Source organism: Carcharodon carcharias, chromosome 16 (assembly GCF_017639515.1).
Source record: "Carcharodon carcharias isolate sCarCar2 chromosome 16, sCarCar2.pri, whole genome shotgun sequence".
Classification (NCBI taxonomy): domain Eukaryota; kingdom Metazoa; phylum Chordata; class Chondrichthyes; order Lamniformes; family Lamnidae; genus Carcharodon; species Carcharodon carcharias.
In genome coordinates this window covers 33892211-33904628 of record NC_054482.1, presented here as the reverse complement: position 1 = coordinate 33904628, position 12418 = coordinate 33892211, and the positions used below count along the sequence as shown (strand labels likewise).

The window sequence follows — 12418 nt, the reverse complement described above, 5'->3', positions numbered from 1 at the left end:
AGGGTGTAGAGCCTGAAGGAGGTTACAGAGATAGTGAGGGTTGTAGAGGCTGGAGGAGGTTACAGAGATAGGGAGGGTTTGGAGGTTAGAAGAGGTTACAGAGCTAGGGAGGGTGAAGAGGTTGTAGGATGTTACAGAGATAGGCAGGGTGTGGAGGTTAGAGGAGGTTACAGAGATTGGGAGGGTTAAGAGGTTGTAGGAGGTTACAGAGATAGGGAGGGTACAGAGGCTGGAAGTGGCTACAGAGATAGTGAGTGTTGTAGAGGCTCGAGGAGGTTACAGAGATAGGGAGGGTTTAGAGGCTGGCGGAGGTTACAGAGATAGGGAGGGTGTAGAGGCTGGAGGATTTTATTGAGATAGAGAGGGTGTAGGGGCTGAAGGAGGTTATAGAGATAGAGAGGGTTGTAGAGGCTAGAAGAGGTTACAGGGATAGGAAGGGTGTGGGTGCTGGAGGTGGTTAAAGAGAGAGGGAGCGTGTAGGCCTGGACGATGTTACGGGGATACTGAGGGTTTAGGACGCTTGAGGTGGTTACAGAGCTAGGGAGGATTTTAGGGACTGGAAGAGGTCACAGAGCTATGGAGGTCTGTAGAGGCTGGAGGAGGTTACAGAGATAGGGAGGGTGTAGCGGTTGGAGGAGGTTACAAAGATAGGCAGGGTTGTAGGTGCTGGAGGACGTTACACAGATAGGGAGGGTGTGGAGTTTGTAGGAGGTTACAGAGATATGGAGGGTGTAGAGGCTGGAGGAGGTTACAGAGATAGGCAGGGTGGAGAGGCTGGATGAGGTTACAGAGATAGTGAGGGTTGTAGAGGATGGATGGGGTCACAGAGATTGAGAGGGTTTTGAGGCTGGAGGAGGTTGCAGAGATAGGGAGAGTGTAGAGACTGTAGGAGGTTACAGAGATAGTGAGGGTTGTAGAGGCTGGAGGAGGCTACAGAGAGGGAGGGTGTAGAGGCTCAAGGAGTTTACAGACATAGTGTGGGTTGTAGAGTCTGGAGGAGCTGACAGAGATGGAAGGTTTGTATGGCTGGAGGAGGCTACAGAGATAGGGAGGGTGGAGAGGCTGGAGGATGTCACAGAGATAGGTAGGGTGTAGAGGCTGGAGGACATCACAGAGATACGGAGGATGTAGAGGCTGTAGGAGGAAACAGAGACAGTGAGGGTGTAGAGGGTTGGAGAGATTGGAGGAGGTCACAGAGATTGGGAGGGTTTTGATGCTGGCAGAGATTGCAGACATAGGGATGGTTGTTAAGGCAGGAGGAGGTTACAGAGTTAGTGAGGGTGTAGAGGCTGCAGGAGATAACAGAGATAGTGAGTGTTGTACAGGCTGGAGGAGGAAACCGAGATAGGGAGGATGGAGAGGCTGGATGAGTTTACAGAGATAGGGAGGGTGTAGAGGCTGGAGGTGGTTACAGAAATAGAGAGGGTCTAGAGGCTGGATGAGGTTACAGAGATAGGGAGGGTGTAGAGGCGGGAGGAGGTTACAGAAATAGAGAGGGTCTAGAGGCTGGATGAGGTTACAGAGATAGGGAGGGTGTAGAGGCAGGAGGAGGTTACAGAGATAGTGAGGTTTGTAGAGGCTGGAGGAGGTTACAGAGATAGGGAGGGATTAGAGGCTGAAGGAGGAAACGGAGATCGTGAGGATTGTAGAGGCTGGAGGAGGCTACAGAGATAGGGAGGATTTAGTGGTTGGAAGAGTTTACAGAAGTAGTGTTGTTTGTAGAGTCTGGAGGAGCTGACAGAGATAGGGAGGTTTGTAACGCTGGAGGAGTTTACAGAGATAGGGAGGGTGTAGAGGCTGGAGGAGGTGTTTACAGAGATAGGGAGTTGTAGAGGCTGGAGGAGGTCACAGAGATAGGGAGGTGTAGAGGCTGGAGGTGGTCACAGAGTTAGGTAGGGTATAGAGGCTGGAGGAGGTTACAGAGATAGTGAGGATGTAGAGGCTGTAGGAGGAAACTGAGATAGTGAGTGTTGTACAGGCTGGAGGAGGAAACACACACAGTGAGGGTGTAGAGGTTGGAGGAGGTTACAGAGATAGGGAGGGTGTAGAGGCTGGAGGAGGTTACAGATATAGGGAGGGATAAGAGGCTGGAGGAGGAAACGGAAATCATGAGGGTGTAGAGGCAGGAGGAGATTGCAGACATAGTGAGGGTTGTTAAGGCTGGAGGAGGTTACAGAGTTAGTGAGGGTGTAGAGGCTGCAGGAGATAACAGATAGTGAGTGTTGTACAGGCTGGAGGAGGAAATAAAGACAGTCAGGGTGTAGAGGTTGGAGGAGGTTACGGAGATAGGGAGGGTGTAGAGGCGGGAGGAGGTTACAGATATAGGGAGGTTGTAGAGGCACGTGGCCGTTACAGATATAGGGAGGTTATGGGGCCTGGAGGAGGATACGGAGATCATGAGGGTCTAGAGGCTGGAGGAGGTTACAGAGATACAGAGCGTGTATAGGGTGGAGGAGGTTACAGAGATAGTGAGGGTTGTAGAGGCTGGAGGAGGTTATAAAGATAGGGAGGGTGTAGCGGTTGGAGGAGGTTACAAAGATAGGGAGGGTATGGAGTTTGTAGGAGGTTACAGAGGGAGGGAGGTTGTAGAGGCTGGAGGAGGTTACAGAGATAAGGAGGGTGTTGAGCCTGGAGGAGGTTACAAAGATTTTGAGGGTTGTAGAGGCTGGAGGAGCTTACAGAGCCAGGGAGGGTGTAGAGGCTGCAGTCGGATACAGAGATAGGCAGGGTGGAGAGGCTGGATGATGTTACAGAGATAGTGGGGGTTGTAGAGGATGGAGGAGTTCACAGAGTTTGGGAGGGTTTTGAAGCTGGAGGAGGATACTGAGATAGGGTGGGTGTAGAGACTGTAGGAGGTTAGAGACATAGTGACAGTTGTAGAGGCTGGAGGAGGCTACAGAGATAGGGAGGGTGTAGAGGCTGGAGGATTTTACAGAGATAGTGTGGGTTGTAGAGGCTGGAGGAGCTGACAGAGATAGGGAGGGTGTATAGGCTGTAGGAGGTCACAGAGACAGTGAGGGTGTAGAGGCTGCAGGAGATAACAGAGATAATGAGAGTTGTACAGGGTGGAGGAGGAAACAGAAATACGGAGGGTGTAGAGGCTGGAGAAGCAAACAGAGACAGGGTGGGTGTAGAGGTTGGAGGAGGTCACAGAGATAGAGAGGGTGTAGAGACTGGAGGAGGTTACAGAGATAATAAGGGTGTAGGGTCTGGAGGAGGCTACAAAGATGGGGAGGGTGTAGAGGCTGGATGAGGTTACAGAGATAAGGAGGGTGTTGAGCCTGGAGGAGGTTACAGAGATTTTGAGGGTTGTAGAGGATAGAGGAGTTCACAGAGTTTGGGAGGGTTTTGAGGCTGGAGGAGATTGCAGAGATAGGGTGGGTGTAGAGACTGTAGGAGGTTACAGAGATAGTGAGGGTTGTAGAGGCTAGAAGAGGTTACAAGGATAGGAAGGGTCTGGGGACCGGAGGTGGTTAAAGAGATAGGGAGGGTGTAGGCCTGGAGGATGTTACAGGGATAGTGAGGGTTTAGGATGCTTGAGGTGGTTACAGAGATAGGGAGGATTTTAGGGACTGGAAGAGGTCACAGAGATATGGAGGGCTGTAGAGGCTGGAGGAGTTTACAGAGATAGGGGGAATGTTGCGGTTGGAGGAGGTTGCAAAGGTAGGTAGGTTTGTAGGGGCTTGAGGGGGTTACAGAGATAGGGAGGGTGTGCAGGTTATAGGAGGTTACAGAGATAGGGAGGGTGTAGAGGCTGGAGGAGGTTACAGTGATAGGGAGGGTGTAGAGGCTGGAGGAGGTTGCAGAGATAGGCAGGGTGGAGAGGCTGAATGAGTTTACAGAGATAGTGAGGGTTGTAGAGGATGGAGAAGTTCACAGAGATTGGGAGGGTTTTGAGGCTGGAGGAGGTTGCAGAGATAGGATGAGTGTAGAGACTGTCGGAGGTTACAGAGATAGTGAGGGTTGTAGAGGCTGAAGGAAGCTACAGAGATAGGGAGGGTTTAGAGGCTGGAAGAGTTTACAGGGATAGTGTTGTTTGTAGAGTCTGGAGGAGCTGACAGAGATAGGGAGGTTTGTAGGTCTGGAGGAGTTTACAGAGATAGGGAGGGTGTAGAGGCTGGAAAAGGATACAGAGATAGTGAGGTATAGAGACTGGAGGAGGTCACAGAGATAGGTAGGATGTAGAGGCTGGAGGAGTTTACAAAGGTAGGGAGGGTGTAGAGGCTGTATGAGGAAACAGAGACAGTGAGGGTTTAGAGGCTGGAGGAGATTGCAGACATAGTGAGGGTTGTTATGGCTGAAGGAGGTTACAGAGTTAGTGAGTGTGTAGAGGCTGCAGGAGATAACAGAGATAGTGAGTGTTGTACAGGTTGGAGGAGGAAACAGAGATGGGAGGGTGTAGAGGCTGGAGAAGGTTACAGAGATAGGGAGGGTGTAGAGGCTGGAGGAGGTTACCAAGATATGGAGGTTGTAGGGGCTGGAGGAGGTTACAGAGATAGCGAGGGTTGTAGAGGCTGGAGGAGGAAATGGAGATAATGAGGGTGTAGAGGCTGGAGGAGGTTACAGTGATAGGGAGGGTGTAGAGGCTGGATGTGCTTACAGAGATAGGGAGGGTGTAGAGGCTGGAGGTGGTTACAGAGATAGAGAGGTTCTAGAGGCTAGAAGAGGTTACAGGGATAGGGTGGGTGTAGAGGCTGGAGGTGGTTACAGAGATAGAGGAGGTGTAGAGCCTGGAGGAGTTTACAGAGATAGTGAGCATTGTAGAGGCTGGAGGAGGTTACAGAGATAGGGACGTTGTAGAGGCTGGAGGAGGTTACAGAGATAGGGCGGGTGTAGAGGCTGTAGGCGGTTACAGAGATAGGGAGGGGTGTAGAGGCTGGAGGAGGTTACAAGGATAGTGAGGGTTTAGGGCAATTGAGGTGTTTACAGAGATACGGAGGATTGTAGGGACTGAAAGAGTTCACAGAGATATGGAGGGCTGTAGAGGCTGGAGGTGTTTACAGAGATAGGGAGGGTGTATAAGGTGGAGGAGGTTACAGAGATAATGAGGGTCATAGAGGCTGCATGAGGTTACAGAGATAGGGAGGGTGTAGAGACTGGAGGAGGTTAAAGAGATAAGGAGAGTTTACAGCCTGGAGGAGGTTACAGAGATAGTGAGGGTTGTAGAGGCTGGGGGAGGTGACAGAGATAGGGAGGGTGTAGTGGTTGGAGGAGGTTACAAAGATAGGGAGGGTGTGGAGTTTGTAGCAGGTTACTGAGATAGGGAGGTTGTAGAGGCTGGTGGAGCTTACAGAGCAAAGGAGTGTGTTGAGCCTGGAGGAGGTTACAGAGATTTTGAGGGTTGTAGAGGTTGGAGGAGGTTACAGAGCTAGGGAGGGTGTAGAGGCTGCACTCGGTTACAGAGATAGGCAGGGTGGAGAGGCTGGATGAGGTTACAGAGATAGTGGGGGTTGTAGAGGACAGATGAGTTCACAGAGTTTGGGAGGGTTTTGAGGCTGGAGGAGGTTGCCAAGATAGGGTGGGTGTAGAGACTGTAGGAGGTTAGAGAGATAGTGAGGGTTGTAGAGGCTGGAGGGGGCTACAGAGATAGGGAGGGTGTAGAGGTTGGAGGATTTTACAGAGATAGTGTGGGTTGTAGAGGCTGGAGGAGCTGACAGAGGTAGGGAGCTTTGTAGGGCTGGAGGAGGTTACAGAGATAGGGAGGGTGTAGAGGCTGGAGGAGGTTACAAAGATACTGAGCGTTTTGGGCGCTTGAGGTGGTTACAGAGATAGCGATGATTGTAGGGACTGGAAGAGGTCAGAGAGATATGGAGGGCTGTAGAGGCTAGAGGAGTTTACAGAGATATGGAGCGTGTATAGGGTGGAGCAGGTTACAGAGATAGTGAGGGTTGTAGAGGCTGCATGAGGTTACAGAGATAAGGAGGGTTTACAGCCTGGAGGAGGTTACATAGATAGTGAGGGTGTAGCAGTTGGAGGAGGTTACAAAGATAGGGAGGATGTGGAGTTTGTAGGAGGTTACAGAGGTAGGGAGGTTGTAGAGACTGGAGGAGGTTACAGAGATGAGGAGGGTGTTGAGCCTGAAGGAGGTTACAAAAATAGGCAAGGTGGAGAGGCTGGATGAGGTGACAGAGATAGTGGGGGTTGTAGAGGATGGAGGAGTTCACAGAGTTTGGGAGGGTTTTGAGGCTGGAGGAGGTTGCCGAGATAGGGTGGGTTTAGAGGCTGGAGGATTTTACAGAGATAATGTGGGTTGTAGAGGCTGGAGGAGCTGACAGAGATAGGGAGGTTTGTAGGGCTGGAGGAGGTTACAGAGATAGTATAGGCTGTAGAAGGTCACAGAGACAGTGAGGCTGTAGAGGCTGGAGGAGGCTACAAAGCTGGGGAGGGTGTAGAGGCTGGAGTAAGTTACAGAGACAGGGAGGGTTGTAGAGGCTGGTGGACGTCACAGAGATAGGGAAGGTGTATAGGCTGGAGGAGGTTAAAGAGATATGGATGGTATGGAGGCTGGAGGAGAAAACAGAGATAGGGAGGGATTTGGAGGCTGGAGGAGGTTACAGAGATAGGGAGGATGTAGAGCCTGGCGGTGGTCACAGAGGTGTAGAGGCTACAGTTTTAATTGTTATTCCATCCTCTCCCCACCCTTCTCCTCCCTCCCTCTCTGCCCCCCTACCCCATTGCCCTCTGCCCCCTAACCCTTCCCCCTCTGCCCCCCTACCCCTTCCCCCTTCCCCCTCCTCCTCTGCCCCGCCCCCTCCCCCTGTCCCCGCTACCCCCTTTCCCTCCCCTCTCCTACCTTTGTGCCACCCTCCTCTCCTTCTCTCTGCCCTCCCTCCTGCCCCTTTCCCCCTCCCCCTTCCCCTCCCCCTCTGCCCCCCTACCCCCTACCCCCTCTCTGTCTGCCCCCCATACCCCTCCCCCACCCCCCCTCCTCCCCGACTTTCTGCAGGTCTTTAAATTTGACAGCATCACAGAGAAGACGTCAGATCAGGTTCACTACTTTTTCGCCAAACTCAATTGCCGCCTGTACCGGAAGGCCAACAAGTCCTCGGAGCTGGTGTCGGCAAACCGTCTCTTTGGTGACAAGTCGTTGAGGTACAACGAAACGTTCCAGAATATCAGCGAGGCGGTGTACAGAGCCAAACTCATCCCTGTCAACTTCAAGGTGAGGGGTGGGCGGATGGTGGGGAGGGGGAATGGAAGAGAGCTGAGAGCGATGAGTGTGAGGAGAAGAGAGAGAGTGAGAGGGGAAACCGAGGGGACTATGGGGAGGGTGAGAGGAGAGAGGGTTGTGAATTGGAGTAGAGTGGAGGGAGGCTAAGGGGAGGGAGAGGGATTCGAATGGAGGGCAGTAGGGGAAAGGGAGGGTGAGGAAAGGGAGGGTGAAGAAAGGGTGAGGTGAGGGGAGGAGGGGAGAAGGCACGAGGGGAGGGTTGGGGTAGTGGGTAAGAAAGGGGAGTGGAAGATCCTTCATCAGCTGCTGTTGAATCAGAATTCCAGAGGCCGCTCAGGTTCGGAAAACCCAGTTCCCTCTCCAGCCCCTCATTAGAAAGACCAGGCCTTATGGGGAAAAGCCTTTTACCCTGATCACCCGTCCCCACCATAACAAATGGACGGGAGCCGTGGAAACCCCAAGGAATTGCCATTCTCTCCACTAATCTTTCCTCAAGCAATTATGAGAATGCCAGACGAAATGCAGCACCAACTCGAGCCTCTTATCTTCCGAGACAGTTTGATGCCAGGATCTTCAGAGGCTCATGGGAGCCCGCTCACCACTGAGTCACAGCTTCAAGATTCCCTTGTTTAAAACATAGTCCTGACTAACTGTAGTGCAGTACTGAGGGAGAGCCGCATTGTCGGAGGGTCAGTACTGAGGGAGTGCCGCATTGTCGGAGGGTCAGTACTGAGGGAGTGCCGCATTGTCAGAGGGTCAGTACTGAGGGAGTGCCGCATTGTCGGAATGTCAGCACTGAGGGAGTGCCGCATTGTCGGAGTGTCAGTACTGAGGGAGAGCCACATTGTCGGAGGGTCAGTACTGAGGGAGAGCCGCATTGTCGGATGGTCAGTACTGAGGGAGTGCCGCATTGTCGGAATGTCAGTACTGAGGGAGTGCCGCATTGTCGGAGTGTCAGTACTGAGGGAGAGCCGCATTGTCGGAGGGTCAGTACTGAGGGAGAGCCGCATTGTCGGAGGGTCAGTACTGAGGGAGAGCCGCATTGTCAGAGGGTCAGTACTGAGGGAATGCCGCATTGTCAGAGGGTCAGTACTGAGGGAGAGCCGCATTGTCGGAGAGTCAGTACTGAGGGAGAGCCGCATTGTCAGAGGGTCAGTACTGAGAGACTGCTGCACTATTATGGGGGAGGTGATGGTGTTGTGGTATTATCGCTGGCCTAGTGATCCAGTAAAACCAGGTAACCCTCTGGGGACCTGGGTTCAAATCCTGCCATGGCAGATGGTAGAATTTGAATTCAATAAAAATCTGGAATTAAAATTCTAATGCTAACCATGAAACCATTGTTGATTGTTGTAAAAACCCATCTGGTTCACTAATTCCCTTTAGGGAAGGAAATCTGTTCTCCTTACCTGGTCTGGCCTATGTGTGACCCACAACAATGTGGTTGACTCTTAAATGCCCTCTGAACAAGGCCCAGCCAGCAACACCCACATCCCATAAACGAATTAAAAAAAAACTATTGGAGGGTCAGTACCGAGGGACCTGCACTGTTAGAGGGTCAGTACTGAGGAAGCGCAGCACCGTCGGAGGGTCAATACTGAGACAATGCGACAACGTTAGAGTCCCTCAGTCCTGACCCTCCGACAGTGCAGCACTCTCTCAGTACTTCACTGCAGTGTCAATCAGGATTACGTGAGGGAGATACAGTCAAGGAGTGCTGCACTGTCAGTACTGAGGGAGTGCTGCACTGACAGAGGGTTGGTACTGAGGCAGCACTGCACGGTTGGAGGGGGAGTGCGTCACTGTCAGAGGGTCAGTACTGATGGAGTGCTGCACTGTCAGATGGTTAGTATTGATGGAGCGCTGCACTGTTGGAGGGTAAATACTGAGGGAGGGTCGGTTCTGAGGGAGTGTTGCACTGACAGAGGTCAATACTGAGGGAGTGCTGCATTGTCGGTGGGTTGGTACTGAGGCAGTGCCGTGCTGCTGGAGGGTCGGTACTGAGGGAGTGCTGCACTGTTGAGGGTCAGTTCTGAGAGAGTGCTGCACTGACAGAGGGTTGGTACTGAGGCAGCACTGCACAGTTGGAGGGGGAGTGCGTCACTGTCAGAGGGTCAGTACTGATGGAATGCTGCACTGTCAGATGGTTAGCATTGATGGAGCGCTGCACTGTTGGAGGGTCAGTACTGAGGGAGTGCTTCACTGTCAGAAGGTCAGTACTGAGGGAGTGCTGCACTGTCAGAGGAGATGTTTCTGGTTTCTTGAGAGGACTTAAAAGATCCCATGGCACCAATGGAAGAGCAGTAGGGGAGTTCTCCCAGTGTCTTGGCCAACATTGATCCCTCAACCAACGACACTGAAAGATTCTGATGATCTAGTTTTGCTGTTTGTGGGATCTCACCGTGCATACACTGGATGTCATGTTTCTAGCAATCTGGCAGTGACTTTACTCCCATAAGAAAGTCACTTCACTCACTGTGACTCTTCGGAATGTTCTGACGTTGTGAATAGCATGATGAAAATGCAAGTTTTCCTTTAACAGGAAAAGTTTAAGACAGCCAGAAAGATCATCAACTCTTGGGTGGCCAACAAGACTGAGGGGCTCATCAGGGATGTCATCCCTCCAGATGCAATAACATCCTTAACCACCCTGGTCCTTGTTAACGCAATCTACTTTAAGGTAAATCCCCCAATAGCCTTGTTTGTTTGCTGCCAGGTATTTAAGAGTTCACAATAAAGAGTTCCAAGCAGAGATGGTGGTGGAGACCCATTGTGCCAGCTCCCCACGCCCATTATGTTACACCTGGGAATATCATGGGCCTTCTCCATGAATGTAGCTTTGACTCAGACTCAGGCTGAGTGTGTAATCCAGGACAGTGATGGGGCAACACCCCCCCTCCCCCTCAGGACGAGGGCTGATGAGAGGTTGACCCAGGTGCTTACCATGTCCACCCCCATCCCCAGAGACCCTTGCCTCAACGGGGGACGGGCGATGTGGAGCTGGTGGCTCCTAAGGGCAGGTCTGTGAGTTTGTAGACGAGACACTAGGGCCTCAAACCTGGTGGTCTTAAGCACAACCGTGGGCCTAATAGACCAGGAGCCATGCTCAAATTTACCCTCAGCCAAGATGCATGGGAGGCTGTGTATGTGATTTCATCTGCATGGTGAATCAACTCTCCCCTTTCCTCTACACCCCGGAATATCCCAAGTCTGTTTCCTGGTCTTTAGCTGGTCTCAATCAGACTGGCAGAATGAGGGGCACTGTGGTTGGCATTAAGCATCCCTGATTTAGGAAGAGAGATTGAGGGTGAAGGAAAGATTTGGCTGAAGTTTTTCACCGGCTGACTCATTCCCCTATGATCTCCTTCAGCCCAACAACCTGCGTTCCTCTAATTCTGGCCTCTTTCCCTGCCCGGTTTTCCACACTCTACCACTGGCGGCCGTGTCTTCAGCTGCTTAGAGCTATGCTCTGGAGTTTCATCCCTAAACTTCTTTATGTCCCTCCCTCCTCCTTTAAGGCGCTCCTACCTCTTTGACTAAGTTTTCAGTTGCCTTGCCTAATGTCACCCTTTGTGGTTCAGTCTCAGGTTTTGTCTGTTTACAGTCCTGTGAAGCACCTCGGGATGTATTTCTGTACCAAAGGCACAATATAAATACAATGCATTTGTGGTTATAAACTTGCCAGAAGGAATTATTAAACATTTAAACCTGTTTGTGCAGGGACTGTGGAAATCCATGTTTGAGAAGGAGCTGACATCTCAAAGGGAATTTGAGAGGCCAGCTAACAACCGCTGCCAAGTCCCAATGATGCAGCAGCAGGGCTCCTTCCGCTTTGGCAAATTCTCCAAGGACGCGGCAAAGGTGATCGAGCTGCCATACAAGGGGGACGACGTGTCCATGGTGCTGATTCTCCCGACAGCCGAGGGGAGCCTGAGGGAGCTCGAGAAGCAGCTGACGCATGAGAAGGTGTTGGGGTGGCTCAGCCAACTGAGAATGACAGACGTTGACCTCTCATTGCCGCGGTTCCGGGTCGAGGATTCTTTCAGTTTGACCAACAAGCTGAAGGCGATGGGGCTGGTCGACCTCTTCAGTCCCGAGAAAGCCAATTTGCCAGGTTTGATAGGACTGTCCTTTGACTTGTATCCCAGGTTGCTCTCCCTCTCCCTCATTCCCTGTCTTTCTCCCTCCCTGTTTTGGACTGTCCTCCCCTCCACATCCTCTCCCCAGCCCTCACCCAACCATTTAGCCCCTTTGTCTCCTCATTCCACACTGTCAACCTGGGATCATTGCCACATCCACCTGCTACACTCCACCAATTGGTTCCAAGGGCATCGGGTTGGGACCCCGACATCAGGGTCAAATGGGGGTCACGACCCTGTACTGTGTGGGAAATAGTCACCTGACAGTGGCTTTCCCCAAAGTGGCAAATCAGAGGTAGGAGGGTGGGCTCGCCATCCAATGAATGACAGTAAGGGAACTCTCAGAAATAGGAGATAAGGCCTGCAGTTCAGGTAAGAGAGACAGAATGCCACCATTTTGAGGCACCATCTCGCCAAATCCTAAAAGTTTGAAATTTTAATATGGCCACAATAGCCAGGCCACCATTGTGGAGGGGGAAAAACCCCTCCACAGGGCAGCTGGTCGCAACAGGCAGATTCGTAGGCCACCACCAGGCAGCTGACCTGTTCCAGTCGGCCTCTGCAATAGGCCTCAATAGGCCATTAAGTATCCTTTATTGGCTACCTATCGCTCGTGGATGGGTAGCCCTTTTGCTGCTGATCCCACCTCCAGGAAAATGGGTCAGGGTTCGGGGCGGGGGTGGTCCCAGCAAACCAGCACAGTGACATCGGCGTGAATTTCCGCACTTGCCCACCTCCGTAATGGTGGGCAGAAATTCAGGCCCAGTTCTCCACAGTCCACAACTCCATGTTATCCAAGCTTTGTCATGAAGTCGATCCCACAGCACATGCTGGCCTGTACGCTGAGAGACATTAAGGCTTAGCGCTCAATCCGACCAACGCCAAGCAGGCTTTGGGAGGTGTTAGGATGTCAACAGTCTCAAACTGCTGACTGCTTCATTCTCCACTTAGCAGATAACTGAGGTTCACTGTGGTGTAATACTGATTTTCTTCACTGTTACAGGACTAGTTGAAGGATTCCACAATAACTTTTATGTCTCAGATGCTTTCCATAAAGCCTTCCTGGAGGTAAGATATAAGCCAAATCATGTCATCTCTGAGTTGCAGA

At 51.9% G+C, this 12418-nt stretch overlaps 1 protein-coding gene across 1 annotated transcript in view; it reads left to right on the top strand.

Moving 5' to 3' along the window:
* serpinc1 (serpin peptidase inhibitor, clade C (antithrombin), member 1) overlaps positions 1 to 12418 on the top strand; it is a 67708-nt gene that overhangs the window by 54406 nt on the left and 884 nt on the right. Inside the window, exons 2-5 of the mRNA XM_041208529.1 lie at positions 6947 to 7162; positions 9714 to 9851; positions 10892 to 11285; positions 12314 to 12378. Coding sequence (XP_041064463.1) covers positions 6947 to 7162; positions 9714 to 9851; positions 10892 to 11285; positions 12314 to 12378 — 813 coding nt within the window. The remainder of the gene's footprint in view (positions 1 to 6946; positions 7163 to 9713; positions 9852 to 10891; positions 11286 to 12313; positions 12379 to 12418) is intronic.